General features: G+C 36.2%; 1 protein-coding gene across 1 annotated transcript in view; it reads right to left on the bottom strand.

Moving 5' to 3' along the window:
* Nucleotides 1-9631: 9631 nt before the first annotated feature.
* LOC122796227 (snaclec rhodocetin subunit delta-like) overlaps nucleotides 9632-26590 on the bottom strand; it is a 329386-nt gene continuing 312427 nt past the window's right edge. The window contains exon 7 of the mRNA XM_044064542.1: nucleotides 9632-9851. Coding sequence (XP_043920477.1) covers nucleotide 9851 — 1 coding nt within the window. The 3' untranslated portion in view covers nucleotides 9632-9850. The remainder of the gene's footprint in view (nucleotides 9852-26590) is intronic.

A 26590-nucleotide genomic window follows, 5' to 3' on the forward strand; every position in this document is an offset into this window, starting at 1 on the left:
GAATGTGAATTTCAGCTGGAGGGTTACTTTTAATTTGGTGGTTAAAGCTAGGGTTAAGAAATGAGTTTATGATGGTTTCAATGAAAGCGATAACGTTTCTTTAACCTTCTGATGGATTAATGTTAGAGTTATTAGGGATATTATTAGCATGAGAGGTAGAGCTGGAAGACTGTTTTGCTAGGTGTTTTATTTCTTAGGAGATTATCGATGGCAGACATTTGCTCATTTCTAAGATAAATGGCCTTGGCTGAGTTGGCAGCTATTCCAGTATAGTCAAAAAACTTCAAAAAGACTGCATAAAATAAATGAAATCTTATAACACAGGACAAAACACCCAGGAGCTGGTACTTAGCACTTTCATCCTTTATTAAGTAATAAGGACTTCATCAGATAAACTTAAAATGCTGAACAGAATATACATATGACACAAAGAATCCTAAGAATCAATTAGCCAATAAACATCAATTTACATTTGAAACATAGTCCTATATTTAAAATAATCCAATAAAGAATTTTCCAAGTGAAAACAATCTGAAGTGGGCCAGTAATAGAATTTTGTCACTAGGTAGTGATTGAAGTTAATGACGTGTAGCAGTTAGTAGAGTAAACATCACACAAGCTATAACACAAGAGCCTTACTAGATGTAAAATAAGAGACTTAATATTAATAATGTATTTATAATCATCGGCGTCATTTAAGTGCATGCTTGATATTTAAATTGTCATTCACACCAGGTGGGGCATCCACATTAAGTCTCAGTTGCCATAATAATCCCCTGACCGCTAAATAAGTGGTTGCATCTCTAAAGAATTGATTAACGTTTTCCAGTATAATAAATTTAAAGCAAGTAAAATTCTGGCAATGTAGGTTATGCTTGGCTAGAGCATTTTGCAAGTCTAAATTTCTGATCACTGTACAGTGATTTTTAATTCTTGCAGACAATTGGTAAATGGTTTTCCCAACATAAAAATATGAGCACAAAACACATGTAGCAGTATAAACCACAAATAAAGACTTAGAGTCAAAATGTTTCTGAAAATAAACTGAGAAATTGTTGAAAATAAAACTGGTGCCTTCTAAAATGTATGCACAGGCTACACAGGTTCTACAAGAAAACATTCCTGCTGTGTAACTATCATTAATAACTGAAGACAGTAAAAACTGTGAATCCCTGTTTTCAAACATGAATCTTAAAGTTTTCATTTTTTTGTATGAAAAAATCGGGGTAGATCCAAGCCTATAAGAAACTTTATGGCTGCTAGTTAGTATATCCCAATTTGTATGTAAAATGTCTTTAATGCTTTGAGAATCTCTACTAATGGGTATGGGGAAACTTGCAGTCCAGTCTGGTTTACTACCAGTGTGCAAACTGTTAGACATACGTGATAAATCTGCAGTGCTGTAGTTGTCAATAGGCTGCCCAGTAAAAACAGGGGTTAAGTCAGGATTATGACTATGAAACAAATTAGAAAGGATTTGGAAAGATTAAGTGTATTGTCCCTTCCTAGTAAAAAGCTGAAGTGCTAGAATTAGAAGGCCCAGGTAGTGAGAGGTGTGTACATGAGTTGAAAGCTGATTGGAAATAGCCTGGGGGTTGGTACTAAAATAATTTTGTGGATTGGGTGGTGCAGAAGGCAAGGGAGTACAAGAGGCTGCATCTGAAATAAATTCCCCATGTCGTTTGTTCGCTATAAAACCTGACTTAATAATAGGGGGAAAACCTGTCATTCCTCAGAGTAAAGATTTCATTAAACAAGGAGTCAATTAGTGATCTGGGGTAGTTTCTGTCTAGTAAAAAGTCACTGAAATTTTTACATTCTTCAACAAAAGTGTTATCATCACTAACAATGTGAGATATTCATATAAATTGGCCACTAGCCAAATTTCTCTTCATGAAAAAAGGGTGCATGCTTGTGAATTCCAAGTAATTGTTCCTGAAAGTTTCTTTTTTTCTGTGGATAGTGGAACTCCAGGTAAGGGTATCTGTGTTAAGAGAGATTTGTGTTTTCTCAGGACAGGGCACTTTTTATTTAGAAGGATATTAGTTGGCTATTCTTCCCAGGCAGAGGAAGATTTGCCCTTTATCTCATTAGAGATTTGATTTCAATGATGAGCCAAGGACATTTAAAGCCTTGAGCTTTCTATATACACAAAGGAAACTAGAGTTCTTAATAGCAGAAAGGGTATTATTGAAGTATACCAAGGCAATTTTATGGTTATCAGTTTGGTAAAGTGTAGACTAATTTTGAGAATTCAAATGCGAATCAAGCAATAACAGTTTTTGTTCAGGAAAAGTTGGCCAGTCAGTATTTGGAACATAGATTTTGTAAGTTTGAAGGACCAATAGGATACCATGAGAGAGTGGTCATTTAGGATGTTTGGCAGAATTTTAGTGTTAATTCATTAATGGGCTAAGTTGGTAAAAATAAGATGAAGATTAGAATGATTTCCCATTTTGAGTTTGGGCCTGGTTAGCTGGCTTTTAAGCTGTTTTAGGTTATGTTTGGCTTAGTAGCTATTAGCATCTAAGTTAAAGACCCCTAGAATATAAAAAGAGCCAATATTAAGGTGAGTATGGTTTCTTAATTGAAGTTTGCTAACACCCAGTTTTGGGGATTTATCATCAACCTGGTTAGATTTTGAAGAGGCAATGATTTGCAGGGAGTTGAGTTGCTTGATTAGAAGCATGTGTTCAGCAATTCTTGGACTTAGTAGCGTAACTAGGATGGGATGAGAAGAGCAACTGCCCCAGGTGCAAAGTGTTTGCGGGGCATGATCAACTTATCCTGATGGCTCTGTGATGTATACTGGCTTTTAGAAACCAGCAGTGCATTTCTTATCAAATCTGGGCACTATAGAACTCCATATGTGACCTAAACTGTAGCAACTGCTTGTTAAATTGCAGCAAACAGTTTGCAACAGTTTTAAAAGTAAACTAAAATCTTTTTCTTAAGTAAAACCTGTGCAGTGTATTGCTCTATGTAGGCAGAGTATAAAAAGTTTTCAACATTTTAAAGGGATAAAAGATTTTTTTATTAACTAAAACCTGGGTGCTGTAGCATTGCATGTAGGCATGTTATAAACTGTATCAACTACATTTGTAGAATGCATTTTTCTATAGTTTAAAAGAAATTTTTACTTCTAAATTGTGAGGTACAATGGTTGGGGCAGGGCACAGAAATGGAACCTGAATGGCTGGGGTAGGAGGGAGGGAGAGCATGTCATTGTGCATCTGGCCATCTGGTTGTTATGCCAGCAGAAATAATGGACTTTTTTTTCATTTTGGCTCTTGAAGAGCTGGGAAGGCATGAGGATTGGGTGGTGTATGGTAGTGTCTGCAGGAGGAATCCCATAAATTTTGGAGAAGTCCCTTTTTGCTCTTCACTTGAAGAGCTGAGGGGGTGGGGACCTAGCTTGTGGAACTGGCACAAGGTGCTGGTTTAACCAGTTATGCTTCTGCTTGACCAGGTTTAGCAACATGCAGGATACTATAGCTGTCTTGGGTGTAAGTAGAAGGGCAGAATGAATCTTTAAACCAGGTCAGTAAGATCTATTACATTATGGTTTTCCATTGTGAGCCATACTTCCAAAGAGGCACACTTGTAGTTTATACTGTTAGTATTAATGCGCACAAGAGTTGGGATAGCTTAAGTGTTATTGGGTGTTACTGGATATTGTAGGATTTATTACTTATTGCAAAAATGCAGGATTGGCCTGTATGTCACTGGATTGTGTAATTTCAACAGAAGGTAAAATAGTGCAGCAGAAAGCTATTTCTTAAAGGCATCATTGTTTATATAAGGGATTTTTTTTTTGGTTAGATAAGTAAGCTGCTTAGCATATGGATGTATTTAGAAAATAATGTTTATGGGAAAAAAGCTGAGTTATGTGACAAAAACTGTGAAGTTAAGTTAGAGCTTGAGGGAAGGTCGTCTATTAGGAAGAAAAGCTAACGAATAGGACAAGTGAGTTAGAAAGATAAAGCCTTACTAAGTACATAGACTTACCAAAAAGTTAGAGTAGTATTTTTTGTGGAAATTAAAAAGGTGGTATGGCGAAGAGACTGAGAGGAGGAGGATGTAGCAGCATACTAAAAAACTGAATGTAAGTATCTAACAGCAAGTTGGGAAGAAGAGGGTGGAACTAAAAGAAAAAGATCAACTTGCTAGTCTGATTACTAGGGTGAAGGTAAAGCAAGAAGCTGTGCCAGTTGGATTACAGAGAGAAGATAACAGAAATGGAAGGGGTATCCTAACTAGAACTAGGAGCAAAGAAAACAAATGGTGATTAACCAGGCAAAAATTGAGTCCAGTGGTTTAGAGGCAAAGAGTATGATGGGAAGAAGAGAGAATGAGCTGTAGAGGGAAGACTGGGGAAAAAAGGAATGGAAGGAGAGATGGGGAAGAACATCTATAATGTCTGTCTTTTGGATTTTATTTGTCTGTATTGGGCTTCTGGATTTAGACTATGAGCGTTGTACTTCAGAACTGTCACTGTTGTCTTAAATTTGATGAGGTTATGCTATTTCATTGTAGTCAGTAGCTTTATTTGTTTCGTGTTATATTCATCTTGTATATGACACCAGAAGAAGAGATCATCTATTATTGTCACAATACCTTCTAAGCTTTCACTTATCCTTACAACAACCCCTTTGAATACCTTTAGTACTGGCAAAATAAGAAAACAATGTCTTAAGCATCTATATTATCCTGATACTATGTTAAATCCACAAATTTGATCTTTTTCTTCAGTAATTTTTTTCTAAAATCCCATATTTGCATGCAGTAGTGAAAAAATGTGGCACTAGCAACACAGACCACTTCCTCAACATTAAGCAATGGCTGATGTTCTTTTTTAAACATTCTATTTGCATCTTGTAGATCAATTCAAATGTGAATTCTCTCTTGCTTTATATTAATCATACTATTTGCTCATTTGTTTCCCAAATTGCTTCTTATTTATGGACATGAAATCTTTTTATTTGCATAACCCCTGCTCTGTTCTATTTTTGAGAGCAACTGATAGTTTTCCTCAGGCAAGTGTCTTTGACAGAGGATAATTCTTTATGACATCTTCTGCCAAACTTTCTAAGCCTGTAAATGTATCAGAGTAGTTGTGAATGGCCCTGTACTATATTTAAAATGTCTCTGCAACTGTGTCACTGTTTCTGCACTCCTTGTTTTCACACTGTGAATTTCTTTTACCATTCCTAGTTTTTCACAAGCCACAAACAATAGTATTAAAATAATTACAATTTTTGAAAGAAAATCTTATAATTACTATGTTATATTCATATCCTAGCATGTTGTGACAAATGGCTTTACTTTATGACCTGAATATCTGCATACACTTTCATTTCTGTCGTTTAGCCTCAGTGCTTCAAAGGCATCTTCCAGCAAAATATTACTTTGTGCCTGTGTTTAATTTAATTTCAATATTTTACTTAATTCTTCTTGCCAGGAATCTGATTTTCACTCTTCTGTTACTGTCTGTGTTTAATTTTCAGATTTCACAATGTCAAGACTTTTCTGCTCAGCAACATGTGCATTATTTTTAAAGCACCTGTTTCCATTTTATATACATTTGAAAATGGAGGGGGTGGGGTTATAGCACTCAGTCTAAAAATAATTAAAAGCAGGATAGTGCTTCTTCTCCTTTTTATACCAGTGGGTAGTAGACAGGCCTTCCATTTCAAATGTCATACTTTTTTGTGACTTCAAAGCTGTCTTTCTTATTACTGTTGCAATGCATCACTATATACCTTATTTTTACCTTTTATACTTACTTTGTTTCTTACATATATACATTTCCTCGGTTAATTATTTCAACTGTTGTCATTTCTTTAGCTCTGCATATATTTTTTGCTTTCCATAAGGGCAAGTCTGCTTCACTGAATAGTCTGCCCAGGTTCAGGCGCCTAGGCAGCGAGACATTTCCCTGCGATACATTTTGGCTGGGGACACATGGCTGAAGTGACATTCAGCTGCAGAGAAATATGGCTGTTTATTTTCCCCCTGTGCATTTGGTTATTGAAGTTATAGGTATGACAACACATTCTTCTCTTTGCCCACAGGGAATTTGCAAACAGCCATATTTCTCTGCAGCTGAATGTCACTTCAGCCATGTGTCCCCAGCCAAAATGTATCGCAGGGAAATGTCTCGCTGCCTAGGCGCCTGAACCCAGTCTGCCCCTTGTATGATAATTACATAACAAACATCACTTTTCATATTACTGGAGCACAAAACTTATCAAACTCACAGCCTTCAGTTGTATTCCACAGCTCAGCAACATAGCATCTGTTAGCTCTGTAGAGCATCATGCCATTGTAAAGAATACTTGGAAAATAAATTAATCTTTCTTTTTAGGCTTGCAATAATTCCTGAACTTTTTTCTACATACTAACATTTTACATTCTGTTCTAAAATAAAATAAAATAAAATAAGCATATGCCCAAGATTGTTCTCCAAGTGATATGCTAAAATATGGCACTTACGCTTGAAATAATTCCTGAACCTTTTTTATACAGACTGATATTTTTATTATGTTCAAAAAATAAATAAAATAAAAGTACTAACTATATACATGGCTGTTTTCTCAGTGATATACAGAAATATAGTGCACCTTTCCTTTCTAGGCTTCATGGCTGTTACAGTCACAATGAGGAAAAAACTATATTGTTGACAAACCTCCTGATGATTGATGTGAGAGTGTTTATTCCACTAAGAATCATGTTTATGTTCTTCCAAACACATAGGCTCCTGAAAGCAAGTATAATATGTTGCTTTTGCAAATGTTTTGTCCTTCAACAGGCATACTTTCTCAATTTTGCCATCAGGTGACAGCTGGAAGTTTGCAAGAAATGCTCATTATGCAAAACAAACAATGGGAATAGCTTCATCAAAGTGTGCATTCAGACTGAAGGTTTAGAGACAATCCACTCTGCATGACAGGCAGATATATGTAGCTAGGTATTAGAATTTAAAGGTATACACCTGATATGCTGTTCCTTGGCCTCAGGAGTGACCGCTGAAGTGCTTCACTAGTACATTTTCTTATAACTAACATCATCCTACTAATCACATCCTCCAGTATTCCACCCTTCATCCTTCGGTGTTGTTCTCACATGCACTACCTCTCCAGTTCACCTGCACTACCCCTCCAGTTTGTATATTAGACCCAGTTGTGGAACCAAGTAAATTGCTTTTCTTCAGTCCAAGTATTACTATATCAACCAGTACTACTCTGTCAAGTTCACCCATAAGCCAGTCATGAAACTGAATCAGGTTTATTGGCAGTTTATTTTGGCCATGTACCCATGTTGATCTCTGTCATGGAGATTACTGTCCAGTAGGAAAGGAACCAGCAATCCTCTTACAATCTACATTATGACTTTCCTTGCTATTCCTATTTGGCTAAAAAGTCCATGCTTCCTCAGATTTTTTTCCACACACTCCCTTGTTCCAGGGTACCACACTTACTCCCCCACTCTTCAGGGACTGTTGCACTAGCTGTCAAACTTTTGAATGTCTTGGTCAGGGGACTGGAAACTATTCTGGCCATATTTCTGAGGAATCGGGGGGGGGGGTGCACATTTGCATTTGTGGCTCTGTCTCCATAAATGCAGCCAATTCTTTCTCCACTGCTTCACCTTCTGTCTTGGTAGTGGTCCATCACCACTCTAACCACCACCTCATGCCTCTCTCTCAGAATAGCACTGTTTCCTTATTTTTCTTTATAAAGACTCAAGTATCCCCATTAAGTACTTCTGCTTCTCCCAATATTCTATAAACTCTAACCCATCTATTCCCTACCTTGCCTGGACTTGCCCTCCATTTCTTCTTCTTTCTGTTAAATACCTAAAAACCGTTGTCTCTCTTCCTGATCTCCCAAGCAAAATATTTTTCAATGTGTTGCTTGCTAACTGGATCAACTCATTTGCACCTCTACTAGCCCCTATGCACTCTGACACTCTACTTCCCCATCCTCTACTTTCTACCTCTTGTTTGCCCTATTTCTCTCCTAATTGCTATCCTCATTTGTTTATCAAGATGATCCGACTGGACAACAGTGTTCATTTTTAGCAGAGGCCTGAGGAGAAAAGCTCCAGCAAAGTACATTTTATCTAACACATATGTAGTACAACAAAGAAAAAGTTTACTATACAGCTTATATACTCATCTCCCAATCTCTCTCCCCAGCTCACCATAGATCAGTCTACAAATATCCCATACCATCATCTTTATCCATATTCCTATCTCATCTAAACCACTTAGTGACGTGATTACTATTGTCTAACTGTACCTGCACCCGGACATATATGACCTCCTCTGCTATTGTTAACAGCACATACAGAAATGAATCATTTCCTGTACAGTCCCTCTCTACCTGGTTGTTTCCTTCATGATCAGGGACATAAATCAGGTATATGTTTCTCTTTATTCTGGTACTTACAATCTAGTAATCCGTTCTTTGCAGATTCATATTCCTTGTGAGTGTTACCCTCTTCTTCTTAACCCCACACCTTTATTTTCTCTCTTACAGTCTTTCACCCTCATCCACTAATATGCTTGAGGATGATGTATTTGTACTGATCCAACAACTCTTCAGTCTTCCACTCAGTTAATTGCTGGGGCACTCGAACTAGACTCTGACCCTAACTATTCTCTCCCTTTCTTCATGGGGCTGTGTTACTCCTTTTCTCTGACCTGACATTAGATGGACTGTTTTAGACAGATAATTATTTCATTCTTAACTCTCTCCCTTTTCTATCACTCTTGACTAAGCCTGCATCTGAACATGTCAATGTTCCCTTCCATTTAATCATTAGTGTATATTCTTGTGATGTCATCAGTGTTTACCCTCTGTTTTTGATCACTGTTTTCATCTCATCCACATTGCTATCCAGACTCCTTGCACTACCATTTTCTGACTCACATTTGTTTATTCCTTTGCTATATATTTTTTTATTTTTACTTTCTGCTCATTGTCTGATTGCCAACACCTCTTCTGCTTATTTGTCACTCCCACCTTCCAGCTGCTGTTTATTTGTTTGTTTATTTACTTACCTACATATCATCTGTTAATCAGTTATGTCAGCTAGTCTACGGACCTTCTTCAGCCATTACACATGTGTAATCAATCAATTTATGCACATAATTATTAGTTATTGAATGCTAGACATAATCATTACTCAATAAGTAAATACAGATTATGTGGTAATAGTTTGAGAAAACTTCATCTGGTATGTTAAGCAAACTTGAGTGATTCTGAGTATGAGTAATATTTGGGTTCCTATCAGACTGATGAAAAATCAAAATCTCGAATGCTCTTATGAGCGTAAATGCAGGTAATTGAAATCAATATTGTGAGATTGCGGTAGTGTGAAGATCGGAAAATTTGCCCTTTACTCACTGTAGTGCGATCTCAGAGTTGGAATATATTTTTAGGGGGGTGGGGGGCACAGTCCCCCACAATAACATTTTCGATTACCTGCGTTTTTGCTCATTTGAGTGTTTGTGATTTTGATTTTTCGTCTATGTAATATAGACCCGTAATATTTGTCTCTGTGACCATTCTGTAGAGTTAAATTATTATACATAAGACTCCAAGTAAGTGAATGGGATACAATCTAATTAATTAATTTGTTTATTTATTAGCAATTTTATGATATATATACTGCACAGTTAGTAGGAAAATATATCTTGTATAGGATGCAAAGCCTGATTAAATGTCATGCTGCCAAAAAGCCAAAATGTATGAACGTGAAAAGCTTGTAGAATCTTCTGACTTCCAGGTACTTAGATATTCATATTCATAGGATGCATTTTTTAAGGTGATATTCTTCTTTATCTAAAAAAAAAGTAGAATATTAATAAAGAAATAAACAATAGCACCCACATATATGCACATACATAAGTAGCTTTACAAATTACCCGGGTTCCAAGCACCGACTATCATTTCCCTGATGTAATATTTCATATAATACAGTGGCACACTCAAATATCTTATGGTTAATCTGCTGATGTATGAGAGAAAGCTGCAAAGTCAGTGACATCTATGTATGTAGATGAATGTCTGGTCCAGTAAGCAGATAGAAGTGAAAAGAAATCAAAAATGTTCAGGTGTTGGTTGAACAGGAGGTTGCAAGAGTAGGACTGCTAAAAGGCAATCATAGCAGACATTTTGTATCTTTTAGTCAGTCTTCTGGGGATTGATCGATACCGTTATCTGATTGTGCAGATCAGGGCCATAGCTGAGTCATCTGGTGCCTGGTCCAGTCCTCAAGCTGAAGAGTAAAAAAAAAAAAAATAATAATAATAAGATGCCTTCTTCTTCTTTACAAGTTACACCCACACATGAAGCACTGAAGCAGGAAGCTTCTGTCTTGATCACAAAAACATTATTTCTGCATTGGCATTTAGAAATGCCAATATTGAAAGTACTGTACTACTGATCAATAGACTTCAGCCAATTATACCCCCTGACATATTGAATGTAGTGTGGCTAGCCCCAATGCCTCACCCTAGCTATGCTTCTGGTGCAGATTATAAAATATTCCTGCTTGAGGAAGTTAGGAAGGTGTAGCCAGACTTGGAAAAGTGTGCAGCTTGTCCAGACTGATATTTTTGAGTTTTATCTAAAAAAGGTATTTGTTGGATCAGTCCACTTAACCAAGTTTAAGATAAATAAAATACAATTATTAATGTCAAGAAAAATGACTCTTCATTTTGGGCTGCACTTCTAATGGAAGATTTTTGGGCTGCACTTCTAATGGAAGATTTCGTGTTGGGCGCTATTGGCCACGTAATTCCATATCACCACGTATCTGGCACAGGTGCCTTACTTTGTTTGGCAGGTTAGACCACTGAAAATGTTTAGCCACAACACCATACTTTAAAATGCACAGTTAAGAGTCCTTTTGTCATATGACTTTATTTCTTATTTATTGAGGGACAGAAATATGAAATCACAGGACATTTGGTGATATCACCATCTGGCTATCAACAGCTTGTAGTGTCAGGACTGTTATCACTATTAATTATCCCAAACTGGCCTTTTCTGATTAGAATTTTCCAATGACTATGTCAGTCAACTCCTGCTTGGTTTACAGTTTGTCATGCTGTGAGGGCCTGTGTACATCAGTGACACTGAGGATTAGGGTATCTGTAGTTTAACCACCAGCAGAGTCTTCCAAGGTGGGAAGTTTCTGTTGGACTGTCAGACAAAGACAAATAACTCATATTGGGTAGCAGAAGTTTGGGGTAGTGTTGGTGGAAAGGGATCTCACTTTTGTGATAATTACAACAAATTAAAGCCTTTGTGACATCTACCTGCTGAAGCTCCTGTGAATGAAATGATGAGACATTTAACTTCTGATGTTCCTGTGCATTAAATGATGGTACATTTATCTTGCTGGAATTCCTGTGTATTAAATGAGGGGACATCTAACTGAAAATGTTTCTGTGCATTAAATGATGGGTCATCTAACTGTTGAAGCTTTCATACATTAAGTGATGGGACATCTAACTGCTGAAGCTCCTGTGTATTAAATGATGGGACATCTAACTGTTGAAGCTTCCATGCATTAAATGATGGGACATCTAACTGCTAGAGCTCTTGTGCATTAAATGAGGGGACATCTAACTGCTAGTGCTCTTGTGCATTAAATGAGGGGCATCTAACTGTTGAAGCTCATGTGCATGAAATGGGGGTTAGAAGCTGCAAAGATGTAATAACGATTAGGACATGGAATGTATAAATTATGCATCAAGGAGAACTGGTTGTAGTCAAGAATGAACTTGAATGTACATGACATGATCTGTTGGATGTCAGTGAGCTGAAATGGACTGGCTTTGGACAGTTTATACACTGCCAGAAATGAAAGAAAAAAGAAGAAATGGGTGTCAGATTTATAATTAAGAAGCTTGCAAGAACCAGAATGAAATACAGTCACCAAAAGCTTCATTTATGTTTATTTATGAGATAAGACCATTAATTGATATGCCTGTCATTGAGATATATTATGCGACATCAAATGTGGCAGAAGTGACTGAGGCTGATCATTTTACAGTGTGCAGGCATGATATACAAATTGTCATTAAAATATAGAAGTTGTGAACAAAGAAGGTCAAGTGGCTTGAAAATATGGGTTCATTAATACCAATAAAGTGAGACAATATGCCATAGAGTTTTGTAAGACAAACAACCTGGTCATGTCAAACATTTTTCAACAACATAAGTGGTGAATGCACACACGCATGTCACCAAGATGTCACCAAAAGGATTGTACAGAAATCAAACTGTGGAAGAAACAATGGAAAAGCTCAATAAAATCAATAAAAATAAAACCTGGGGATGAATGTGACACAGATCACAAGCTACTATTATGCAAAATCAAACTAAACCTTAAAGTAAAATAAGCCAACCAGGTGTTTAAAAAGGTTTACTATCATTATGTTGAAGTGGATTCTGACAAATCCACTTCAACAAAAGTCAAGGGGTCGAATGGTGACAGTGTCGAACCCAGCATTGCCAAACTACAAATCTTGCCCCTATCTTGACCCATGTTAAAGCCTGCTCTGTGGTCACATTCGAGATGTAATTCAGCAATGTTGGGATTTGGCAATGTCAACTTTTGTGGACGTGGGTTGATGTAAGCAGTGTTCGACTGAGTCTGGTCTGACATTATGATAGTAAACCATTTAAAAAGTATTGATTTTGAAGACATACTGCCAGAGTTTAAAGTTTCTCTACAAAATTAATTCAATGCATTAAATGCAAATGGCTGAGTACCAGAAGAATTATGAAAATAAGTCAAGAAAGTTATATTTGAAGAAAATGAAAAGTCTGCAAGGAATGAAAACTTAAATAATCAAAATGGTTGACTGCTCAGAATTTGAATATTGCTTAGAAACATAGAGAAGCTAAAGTCAGACATGAAAGTGAGACAATTGTATGAAGTTAGACAAAATTTACAACTTAAAGATGAAACATCACACTTTTCAAGAAAGTGGAATAAAATGATCCAAGATGATTGAAAATACAGTATTTCAGAAATCTGCAAGTGCTTTCATCTCTTTACAAAGTAACAGTGATGTCAGCAAACTTGGGAAAGTATTGTTTCACCTTTATGTGTGGATATACCTTCATTTGGACAGTGCTTGGAGTCATTGTTTACTTCTTAAGTAACATTTCCAACATGACAGAACACAAGATAAGACTAGCTAAGCATTACAATGACACTTGCAAGGAGATAGAATCAGAAAATACTTGAGAAAGAAGAATATCATCTTGAAAAGACAACCAGAGTAAAGTAAAAAATGCCATCCTTAAGTTGGAATGTTAAAAGATGCTTAAGAAACAATGTTGAATGCTGAGATAATAAAAATGGTGGAAAAACTATTCTGAATTAATATCCTTTAAAAGAAACAGATCAACAACTGTTTCCACATTAGTTTATAATCCTGAAGTGATGGAAGAGAAAGAGGAAGTAGAAGTAACACTGAAAACCTTGCAGAAGAACAAGGCAGCAAGTGTTAATGGCTTTCCCGATGAAATACTACTGTACTCAGATGCAGCTGTTACAATGCTTACAAGGCATGCCAGTAAATTTGGAAGAAAACATCATGTGTAATTGACCAGAAAAAGATCTGTGCTAGTATTAATCTTGAAATAATGTGATCTAATTGTGGAAATTGTCATTACAGATTACATCCACACGTAGAAAGAGAATTGCCAGAAGTGCCCAGCAAGATTTAGGAAATAGTGAAGAAGAAAGACATCCTTACAGATGTAAGATGGATCCTTAAAAAGACACAATGAATAAAAAAAGATACATGTGTTTCACTGATTATTGCAAGGTTTTAGATTGTGTAAATGACAAAAATCCCTGGGGTCATTCTATGAAGTATGAGCATACTAGAAGATCTGATCTTTTTCAACCACAATTTTTACATCAATCAAGAAGGAACAGTTCAGGCAGGACATAGAAATGGTAAAGGAGAACAACAATGATTCATACTTTTCCCATACATGTTTAATTTATATGCAGAATGAATCAATAATGAGGCAGATTTTTGAAGAAAAATGAGGTGCATAAAATGGAAGGAGAATTATCAACAACCTTAACTATGCTGGCAATATCACACTACTGGTTGGAAGAGAACGTGGTCTGAAATATTTGCTAATCAAGATTAAAAACATGGTCTTGAAATGGGTTTTCACCTTAACATGGAGAAAACAAAGGTACTGACAACTGGTAAAATCAATGCATTCATTCTTGATGGAGAAGAAATGTAAAGAGTAGATGACTTCAGTTTGCGTGGATCAATTGTCAATAAAATTATCAATAATAGAAAGACGAGCAGTCAAGAATTCTGACAGATCATCAGTCTTGGCAGAATGGCCATGAAGGATTTTAGATGTTGTCTGCAAGTACAGAGATGCATCTTTACATAAGAAGATTATATTTGTTTATGGTATATTTTCATTAGCATCTTATGAGTGCAAAGGTTAGGCAGTAAGGAAGTAAGACAGGAAGAAAATCGATGCCTTTGAACTGTTGTGGTAATAAAGTAAACTGAGTATACTACAGACTGCCTGAAAACAAATCTATTGATATTGGAGAGTATAAAATTAACTCAATTAATATTGGAGATATAAGATTAAATTGATTGATATCACAGAGTATAATATTAAATCAATTGATACTGGAGAGTATAAAGTTAAATCAATGGATATTGAAGACACTAACATTGTTTCCCTTTATAGATTAGATGATAAGACTTTGAATTTATACTTTAGCTATATCATGCAAAGTTACAATTCATTAAACAAATTATGTAATGCTTAGCAGGGTTAAAGGTCAGTGTAAGAAGACTAACATTATAATGGATTTATGCAGTAACTACTGTGATGGATGCCCTGTACCAGTGATCACTCATTTGATTAAAGACAGAACACAGTTCAAATCAGCTATGCATATGGTCACATGAGAGGACCTTGACGTGGCATGTGACAATGTGTTAGCCAAGCTGACATTTCTTATGAGTACAGAATATTAGTTAAACCTTTTTAACAAAATCTAATGAAATTCATTAAGAAATCTGCTAACCTTTTAATAGCCGCATGACTCTTCATGCAATAATCCAGTTTCTAATTTGGTACCTGATCAAGACATGTTTCTGAACCACAAAATATTTAAATTTTATAACAGATTTTGGATTTTGAGCATTAATATGTCAATTAATACATAAAAAAACATAACTATCAAACATGAAAACAGACTGAACAAACAGAGTTCCACCACAATGGGGCTTGGACAGTTTGTGCAATAATTAGAAACTCAACATGAATGGCTATTTTATTTGATTATAAATAAATAAATAAATGTAGGCCTTTTGAAAGGGAGCCATCAAAATAAGTTGTGATTGACTGGTTAAATCAGGAAGGTTAAACTACATAGTTTTTGAGCAGTGAATACCTTTAAATTTAAATAATCTAGCCATTCCAAAGGTAGATCTGTATTTGATTCTTTGACCCTTTCATTTAAATCCTTCAAATATGAATGTGTATGTATGGGTATGTATATATAAATATATAGGTCTTCTTAATATAAATGAAAACTGACTAACCCGAATTGTAAATATCTGAAATGACAACAATGAATCTTTACTTAAAAGACTCCTCATATAACTGAAAATTTACCCAGGAAAAGGAGGCAGTCGACAAACAAACACACAAAAAAAAAACACTGAAGCATTTGGGACTTCACCTCCCCACACCCCTTACCTAATTTTACCAACTGAGAATGCACTATAGTGGGGAAAAGGGCAAACTTTGAAATGCAGGCCGACTGCATCCTTTCCCTGAGTAAATTGTCAGTTATGTGGTGAGTAGTTTAAATGATGCTTCGGTGTTGTCGTCTTGGTCTTCTCCTTTTTGGATAAATTTGTTTTCATTTATTTGAAGTAGACCCTTATATATATATATATATATATATATATATATATATATATATATGTATATATATATATATATACATGTGTGTGCAAATATTTACATCTGCTATGTATGGGTATATGACATTTCATCATAATGTCATTACACAAAACCAGAAAACATTGATCTTCAAAAGACTGAATCACAAAACAAGCTCCTATGCAGCTCTCGTGTGTGTGTGTGTGTGTGTGTGTGTGTGTGGGGGGGGCTGTACCCCCTTTACCCACTGCTAAATAGGTATACAAAGTCAGAAATTGCACTACAGTGGAGAAAAGGATGAATTTCCCACTCTTCTTTGTACTGCAATCTTGCTAAGAAAAAGCCAGTATTATTCGATCAGCTGAGTTTTCAATCAGTTATTCTGGCTTTTCCTTACTTCAACAAACTGCCTCATTGATGCAATGTTCATAACTGAAATATATTTATAAGAATAATATTATACACACACACACACACACACACACACACACACACACACACACACACACACACACACACACACACATAAATATATATATATATATATATATATATATATATATAGGTCCGCTTCTAAATCTTGAAAGCTCATAATCTTGAAATTCAAAATACTGAATCCAAAATCCTGAAAGTTCAAAATACTGAAAACTCAAAATACTGAAGTTCATAATGGTTATGTGAAAGGTATATATATTAAGCAAAGTGTGAGATGCTTTATTTAGTCTGATGAAGCGATCTGGATGGTCGTGAAAGTGCTCACTTTGACCTTGCATTAAAGAATTTTCCTCCTACTGTGGCAGTTCAGCTTTATATATATATATATATATATATATATATATATATATATTATTTTTTAAGCTCTATGTGCTTGCAGTAAACTGAGCAAAATCTTTGTATTATTCCGTATTAAAGGCATATATTTCCTGCAGATGATAGCATGTAGAGCTTGAGGCACCTCAAACATAAGATTAATCTACATACTCAAATCAGCAATATTTTTAATTAAATAGATTAAAAAGAATGAAACACCCACTGATCGATGAATTAAAACCACTGTACATGGATAACTAGTCGCGGCAATTAAATTACTTGGGACTACAACCCCCATTATTTTCAGGACCTACAAAGGAGATTGCCCTATACAGCTTGCGGTTTACAATTATTTGCCTAAAACCAGACAGATATTAATATGACCCCACTGACTTGATGGATTTTACATTATTTTGTATACTGGGCAAATTTGTTTCAATAGTAGTTGGAGACTTAGACCCATAGTGACCTGTTTGCCTAGTAGGTGTCCAAATCAGGAACTGTCTAGTAACCAAGCCATGATATAATAAACAACTATTAAGAGGTTATACCGAGGATAGCTTAGGAGCTATGACTCCTCATGTGATAAAGAGTCCCCAAAATTGTAGATGAGTCACCAGTTTCTTAAGAACAAAGTATCTCAATCAGTAGTTTGTGGTAACTTTGTGGGGCTGATGAATGAAGAGAATGAGAGAGACAGAAGATTGGATGATGTGGGGATAGTGAATCATGAAGTGCAATGGATTAGCAAGGAGGAAATAAGGACAGCTATGGAGAGGATGAAGAATGGAAAGGCTGTTGGTCCAGATGACATACCTGTGGAAGCATGGAGGTGTTTAGGAGAGATAGCAGTGGAGTTTATAACCAGATTTTGTAATGAAATCTTGGAAAGTGAGAGGATGGCTGAGGAGTGGAGAAGTTTTTTGGTACCAATTTTTAAGAATAAGGGTGATATGCAGAGCTGTAGTAACTACAGAGGGATACAATTGATCAGTCACAGCATGACGTTATGGGAAAGAGTAGTGGAAGCTAGGTTAAGAAGGGAGGTGATGATTAGTGAGCAGCAGTATGGTTTCATGCCGGGAAAGAGCACTACAGATGTGATGCTTGTTCTGAGGGTGTTGATGGAAAAGTATAGAGAAGGTCAGAAGGAGTCGCATTGTGTCTTTGTGGACTTAGAGAAAGCATATGACAGGGTGCCTAGAGAGGAGTTGTGGCATTGTATGAGGAAGTCAGGAGTATCAGAGCAGTATGTAAGACTGATACAGGATATGTACAAGGGTAGTGTGACAGTGGTGAGTTCAGTGGTAGGAGTGACAGATGTGTTTAAGGTGGAGGTGGGATTACATCAAAGATCAGCTCTGAGCCCTTTATTATTTGCAGTGGTGAAGGACAGGTTGACAGACGAGATCAGACAGGATTCCCCATGGACTATGATGTTTGAGGATGACATTATCTGTAGTGAGAGTAGGGAACAGGTTGAGGAGACCCTGGAGAGGTGGAGATATGCACTAGAGAGGAGAGGAATGAAGGTCAGCAGGACTAAGACAAAATATATGTGTGTGAATGACAGGGAGGATAGAGAAATGGCGAGGATGCAGGGAGTAGAGTTGGTGAAGGTGGATGAGTTTAAGTACTTGGGATCAACAGTTCAGAGTAATTGTCAGTGTGGAAGAGAGGTGAAGAAGAGAGTACAGGCAGGGTAGAGTGGGTGGAGAAGAGTGTCAGGAGTGACTTGTGACAGATGGGTACCAGTAAGAGTGAAAGGGAAGATCTACAAGAGGGTAGTGAGACCATTTATGTTATATTGGTTGGAGACTGTGGCATTAACAAATAGGCAGGAGTCAGAGCTGGAGGTGGCAGTGTTAAAGTTTTAGGGATTTGCATTGGGTGTGATGAGTATGGACAGGTATAGGAATCAGTACGTTAGAGGGACAGCTCAGGTTGGATGGTTTGGAGACAAAGCCAGAGAGGTGAGATTGCATTGGTTTGGACATGTGTTGAGGAGGAATGCTGGGTATATTGAGAAAAAGATGCTAAGGATGGAGCTTCCATGTAAGAGGAAAAGAGGAAGACCTAAGATAAGGTTTATGGACTTGCTGGAGAGATAGGTATGTATCTCAGAGACTACCCCATCATTGGACAGGCTCACCAGCCATGTGAAGCAGAGTTCCTCCCTAACCCAATTCAAGTGCAACTTGTGCAATTGGATGGGAAACCAGAAATTCATCCCTGGTTTGGCACGTATGTTTCTAATGCAAACAGATAACCTGTAAATGGTTTATCTCCCAGTTCCATGCTTACACTTATCAAGGGTATCAGAACTTGTCAGAGATTTGGGATGCATGGCTAGGCTTAAAAAGGCCCTTGTGGTCATTAGCCTAGTAAACACCTATGAACCTATGGATGTGGTGAGAGAGGACATGCAGGTGGTTGGTGTGACAGAGCAAGATGCTGAGGACAGGACAGAGCAAGATGCAGAGGGCAGGAAGAAATGGGAACAGATGATCCACTGTGATGACCCCTAATGAGAACAACCGAAAGAAGACCCTTCCTACCACTCTTCCCAGATAAATATAATGACCCCTAAAAGGAAATGCTACTGTCCACAATTAGGTGATGAGAATAAAGTCAGTTATACTAACAACATTCAGTGAGGAATGTTACAATTTATTTTCTTTAGATAAAACAACTGAAAAATAAGACATTATGACAGAAACTTGAAACTACAAAAGCAAAGACATACAGTGAAGCATGGGGTCTGAATGGAGAGTTGGTGTCCAAATGGAGAGATGGTTTTGAATGGAGAAACAGAGTCCAAATGGAGAAATGATAAAATCAGCAAGCAAATGTGAGTAGTATTGCTGGAACTGAATTCCTCCTCAAGTCTTGATGAGTACCTTCATAAGGTGGACCCTGTTTTTTACAAAATCTCGCCAAGATGACACTGATGTATAGACTGTATTTTATATAGCATATATCATGGACAGAAGGAGGTTAAAAAATGAAAAAGACAGCTGGGTCCACAAGTCCCAGGATAAAAAAGGGCCTAATCCTGGTAGGAGGACCGGTGTCAAGATTGGAAAAAATGACAATGTAGAGCTCTGAAAACAACAAAAACATTTCTACAATGAGGCTAGACCAGGCTCAGGGGAGGATACCCCCCCTTTGCAGAAGGAAGTAATAGTCCACAAAAATCACAAAAACTGATAGGCCAAAAAGAAGCCATAAAGGTGATAGCGTGGACTATTGAGGATAAGAAAGAAATGATGTATTGTTATTATTAAAGAAGTCCAGAATTTCCAAACAGAAGATATACAAAAAGATTAAGAGAGAAATTAGAGGAAAGAAAATTACTTACACAAGAAAAACTGTCAAAAGTTTCAAATGCTAATTTGTGTTCATTAATACAACAGAATCATGAAAAACATTATATAGACTGAGAAACCTTGGGCTGTTTGGAAAAAAAGAAGCAACTGAGGAAGTGCAAAAATATAAAGAACAAAATCTAGAGATTTTTGAAAAGTATAAGAAAAATAAATATGGACATTGGAAAGAAAGAGACAACTGATATGATGCAATATTTGTGAGAAAGAGAAAGCCAAATAAATCAATACAAAAAAGCAACCCTGAAGATATTGAAAGTGAAATACAGGCAAAGGCATCCAGATATGGAAGATTTCAGAATACAAAAAAATAACATCACAAAGAAAGAATGTAAAATAGAAGATTAGTAAAGTAGAAGTTAAAAAAATAGAAGCTGAAGTTATGGATTACCAGTGAAATGAAGGATTTAGTGTAGAAAATCTAACACAGGTTATATAACAGTATGGTGGAGCAAAGAGTTCCCCAAGTAAGGAGAAAAAAGAGGAACAGGTGCATCTAAAGAAGAAATATGGACATGGGAAAGAAAAAGAGATTTAATATGGTGTTATATTTATGCAAAGGTGAAAGCAAAACCAATCAATACAAAAAGAGCAGCACCAAAGATATTTGAAGAGAAATGCAAGCAAAGACATCCAGATATGGAAAATTTTACAATACAAAAAGTAAGAAAACAAAGATGGAAAGTAGAAAAGAGGATTGATAATGGAAAAGTTAAAAAAATAGAAACTGAGATTATGGATTACTTGCAATGTAAAGGATTTAGCGTAGAAAATCTAACTCTAATAACACCATAGCAGAATAAAATAATGGAGCGCCAAATTAAGCAGAAACCAGTGGAAAGGGAAACATCTGATCAGTTGCCACATGAAGGTACTCCAGAGACATCAGTAGCAAACCAGTACATAAGTTCAGCTGGAGTTGCACAGCAAGGGAAGAAACAGGAAACTGTGGCAACCCTGATGCAGTCAATGTTGTGGAGTGATAGGCCAGTGAAAGAGCAACAGATGACAATGGATGAAACTGAAGAGAATATAGCATGGGAAGATACTCTGGAACCTTCTGTAGAATGTCTGCAGGGAACTGAGAATAATGAATGTGCCCTTAGTTTAGAAGAAAATGACCTAAAGGAAGAGCTGCTTGATTTAATAGCGATGGATAGACATATTGAGATCAGTGAAAGAAATAGACTAAAGAAAGTCAATAAGACCCAAAATGTTAGAAGTTTGATAAGAGTAATCAGGACTGTTCATAAAAATGCATGTAATATAACAGAAGTAAATAGGCTATATTACTGTGCAGCTAAATTAATAACAGATACAATTTTACCATAAACACACAGGGCAGTAAGGGAAAGGAAGGAGAGAAATGAAATGCCATCATGGAAGTATTGAATAGAGAAAACTATAAAGCAATTAAGACAAGAAGTCTCACTGTTAAAGAGTACAGATGAGAGAACAAATCAACAAAAATAGAAATATAGACGTAATAAAAGCAATGCAAAGCATCAGAACAGATCAGGATCTATTGCACACTACTGCAAATTATAAACTAAAGTTATAAGCACAGGAAGAAAAAAATAGAAGATATGTAGATAAATATAAAGTACAAAATAGGCAATTTATTGATGACCCAAAAAAGTTTTATAGAGTATTGGGAAACAAGGCAAAAGGACTTGAAACATCACCAAAAAAGAAGAAATAGATACATTTTGTTGAAATATCTATGAAGCTCTCGTGGAACATAAAACAGATACCGAATGGAAAGAGAAAATAAAAGAAAGAATAAGAAGTTCAAATGTACATGATATGAAATGGGATGAAATAAAGGCCAGAGAAACTGAAAAAGAATTAAGAAAAGCTTCTAAATGGAAAACCCCAGGCCCAGATGTAGGACCTAGCTTCTGGCTAAAAGTATTGCCACTTTTACATGAAGATTTAGCCATGAGTAAGAACTATTTATATGCACACCCCAGATGCCATTCTTGTTAACAAAATGAAAAACAGTACTCATCCTTAAGAGCGAACCTGCAAGCTATCCTAAAAGTATTGACCAATAACTTGCCTTCCGATGATGTATAAACTATACAATAGAACTGATGCGACCAAAGTTATAGTCATTTAGAAGAAAACTCAATCATGGCAATAGAACAAAAGGGTAACAAAAGAAAGTCATATGGAACAAAGGGTTACTTGTTGTTAAAATAATAACGGAGAACTGTAAAAAGGGGAAGAATGGCATGGATAGACTACAAAAAAGCATTTGACTGTATCTCACATTCATGGATAAAAGAGTGCTTAAAATGTATAAGATGCATAAGATACACCCTACACTGATCAATTACATTACAGTGACTATAAAACAATGGTAAAGCCCTATGCAGTTAAGCCATGATAAAGGACAAATTATTATTCCAGGGATAAAAACTCAAAGAGGGACATTCCAAGGTGACTTTTTATCGCCGTTTCTCTTTTATCTTGCCCTTAACCCGTTAAGCTGTCTACTTAACAGATTAAGTCATGACTATAATTTGGCTCCCAGAAAACACTTTTCATCTTCTTTTTGTGGAGGATTTAAAACTGTATAGTTCATCAGATGAAGAAGTGAAAGCACAACCACAACTGGTCAAAACTTTCTCAGATGATATAATAATGCCATTTTATTTTGATAAATGTGCAAAAGCAACCTTTAAAGCAGGAAAACTGTAGCACCAAGAAAACATCAGTCTGAGACAGGAATGTGATACAAAAGAACATTAGCAAGAGGGAGTCTCTATATATTTGGAAACTGATGAATGATCAATAATAAAACATGAACAAATGCGAAAAAAACTTAGTATGGAATATTTTAGAAGACTAAAATTAATACTGAAAAGAGCTCTGACATCTAGGAACAAATTCCAAGCTATAAACCAATTTGTTCTTCTTGTCCTAGGTTACAGTTTTGGAGTAACTGACTGGCCCCAAAAGGTATTGGATCAGTTGGACAGGAAAACAAGAAAAATGCTTCATGCTTATCAAATGATTTATAAAAACCAGTGTGTATATCAAGGTTATATATTCCTCATTTTGAGAGAGTTATGGGCTTCCTCGAAACTGATTACATGTACTGATCTGCAGTCATGGGACTGCATACATATCTTGTGACCTCACAATGACCCAAAATTAGTGAAAGTTTAAAATACGAGAAGAATAAGTCTAAGATGATGTCTCTGCTTAATTTAGCAGAAGCATATTGGTGTCAAGCAGGAGTGGAAGTCAAACCAGAAGTAGATAAAAATCAGGCAGCAACTGAATGTGCCAAAAAAACAAAATAAAAACATAAAGTGAAGAATCAGATGAGAAGGCAAAAAATGTGAAAAATTCATAAATATAGTTGTAAATACCGAAAACTCTTGGAACAATCTCATGTTGCTCAGGATCGAATGCAGGATGCTTAAGGAGAGGTGAATTTAAACCAAAAGGCAAAAGGTTAATTTTGGTGGCCCAAAATTGTGTACTATGTACACATTGGTTTACAAAGTCTATGGAACATGTGGGAGAAACACACAAATGCAGGTTTTGTAAAACAGAATTGGAAACAGTTGCACATCTTGTTGCTGGGGGGGGATACATTAATAGCAGAAGGACTGTGTACTGAAAGGCATAATAATGTGGCAAGACTGCTGAACTGTGGATTGTGCAAACATTATAATATTGAAGTAGATGAAAAATGTTGGAAACATGAGCCACAAAGCATTATAGAAAATGATGATGTTTATATCGCATGGGATCACTCATTACCAATAGTTCAAAAAATAGGTGTGAGAAAACCAGATACAGTAATCCATGAAAAGAAGACAAAAGTAGCATTGATCACTAAAATTGCTACATCCAGTGAATACAGTGTCTTACATACACTTTTACTTTATACGTTTGCTGTGTTATTTCTCAGAACAAACTATAAGAGGTGATTCTGAATCAGATCTCAGGGGTGAGAAACTTAGGTTCCCTATTACATATGCGAGTGATGTTAGTCAATTCTGTGATATTTTCAAGAAAAACTGGAACATACTGTTAGCTACTAAAGAACTTGAAGAAGTCATAGACTCTGGACCTTATTTTTCATTTGCAAATAAAAAATCACTTAAAAGGCAGTTATGTTACAAAACCCAAGCACATAAGCCCCTGAATGCATCAGATAGGATATGGACACATATGTGTAGAAATTGTAGAGCTTGTAAATACAGTTTTTCATGTAGTACTTTTGTACATCCACAACAAAAGTTTAGAATTGATTTTAATTTCTATTCAGACTGCAGGACTAGAAATATAGTCTATCTTAGTTTTTGCCAGTACTGTAAAGTCTTTTATGTAGGCAAAACTAATTGAATGCTTAAAGATCACATTTTAGAACACATGAGGGACATAGTAAACAAAAAGATAGCAGTGCTTTAGCTAAACATGTAGAAGCAGAAGGGATGCATCATGTTTTTAAATTTTTAGTTTTAGAAGTTTTGGAGGAAAATAACAGAGGGGGTGACATTAGAAACAGAACAGAGGAGGCTGAACAAAAATGGATTCTGCAACTCAATGCAGACAAACTCCCAGGCATAAATGAAATTGTTTCTCTGAAACCAGTTTTAAAAGCAAGAGCCTTAAAACATTAATTCTCTTCCACATGGTTTTATAGGCATTCATGCTTGAATTTATACGTTGCTTTAATATATTTTTATGTCTATTGATGTTTTTCTAACATTTTTATTAATTGAATTTAATATGAATATTTAATTGATTGTCTTAACTGACTGGTTATGTGAAAGGTATATATATTAAGCAGAGTGTGAGATGTTTTATTTAGTCTGATGAAGCGATCTGGATGGTCATGAAAGTGCTCACTTTGTCCTTACATTACAGAATTTTTCTTCTAGTGTGGCAATTCAGCTTTTTTTATATATACTTTTGCTTTGACGTGAAAACCGAGCTGTTTGTCCGGTAAATGTGTTTTTGTTTTTCTCCTTAAAAGATAATATATCTGGCTTTGCGGCACATAGAGATGGAGCCCCAAGTAACCAGGGTTCAATTAGCAGTCCTGGTCCTGGAAGAGTTAGACAGGGAGCTAGTGAAGTAATGGGAAATGGCCCATTCACCTCTCTTGGGGAGGGATGGGCCATGAGCATTTGGTGTAGCACAGGGTAGTTTGATTTCTTTGGCAAACACTGGCGAGACTACCACACATGCTAGAGGATGGGAGAACAGGGCTGATTGCTGGCAGTACCCATTTCAAAAGTGAAGGGTGTCCTACTGCAGGCCTCATTCACTTGTAGTCTACAAATGGTAGTAGAGCTTAGGGCAAAAACCCAAACCAGCTACCATGGCTAACTAAAGCATGGCCTCTCCCAGTTGATCATCATCCTGGTGTCGGAGAACAAATGTGCTGAATTGCTGGGAAGGGGTGATGATATGCAGGAACTGGGGTAAAACAATGTATAAATTTTACATAATGATCTGCAAAGTATTGCACTCACAGTCTGTGTGAGTCACTTCCTGTTATAAATACACATTTTTTTTTATTCTTGACTTTCAGACATATCTAGGTACATTAATTTAACAAACTTCAGAAATTTCTTCAGAGCATCATAATAAGAGGGGTACCAGCAGATTGCTTCACTCCCTGATATAGTAATCTTGTGAGGCAAGTGCACTGATTTCTTAGAATCCTTCCCTGGGAAGTTGCATTTTTGTATGTATATGACCTGGATTGGGTGTTCTGACTTATCTGTTTGTTTACCAGCAGCATTATATTATAGCACAGCTCTGGCTTGTCAGTGTCATGTACTGATTAGATGAGTTTCTGATCTTGAAGGAGTTTTGCATAAGTTTATTTTCGGTGTGTTACATGGCATGACATAATGCATACCAAACAAAGATGGTATTTAAAGGTGTCTATTCACACTGCATATCAGATAGACAAAATAAAATATCTCTAATGGGTCTGGCAATACAGTTAAAGGGAATGACCTCTTAAAGATTTCTAAAATATAATCATATTTGTTTGGCTTCAAGAGACTCATCTTTCTGAGTTAGAGTATTGCAGGAAACTAAGTATGACATTAAGACATTTCTTCATTCTGTTTTAATTCAGGGAAAATGAAAGAGTTGGTTATATTAAACTTTCAAATATGCAACTTTTATTTTACAGGCCACTTTTATGAAAATAGAGTTCCATTTACAGTTGACACAGGAGTCTTGAAAGGTACACAGATATCACTGGTTTCCATATGCTATAAACCTTCTGCTTGTAAAGAAAAGTTGGGATATCTTTGAGTGTTCAAGGACAAAAAAAATGGAACCGGGAAAAAACACCAAAAACTATGTAAAAAGAACACATTTCCCATGCAGTGAATGTAACCAGCCAAAATAAACGATAATCACAGA

This window comes from Protopterus annectens, chromosome 3.part0 (assembly GCF_019279795.1).
Source record: "Protopterus annectens isolate FY-2018-M chromosome 3.part0, PAN1.0, whole genome shotgun sequence".
Lineage (NCBI taxonomy): Eukaryota > Metazoa > Chordata > Ceratodontiformes > Protopteridae > Protopterus > Protopterus annectens.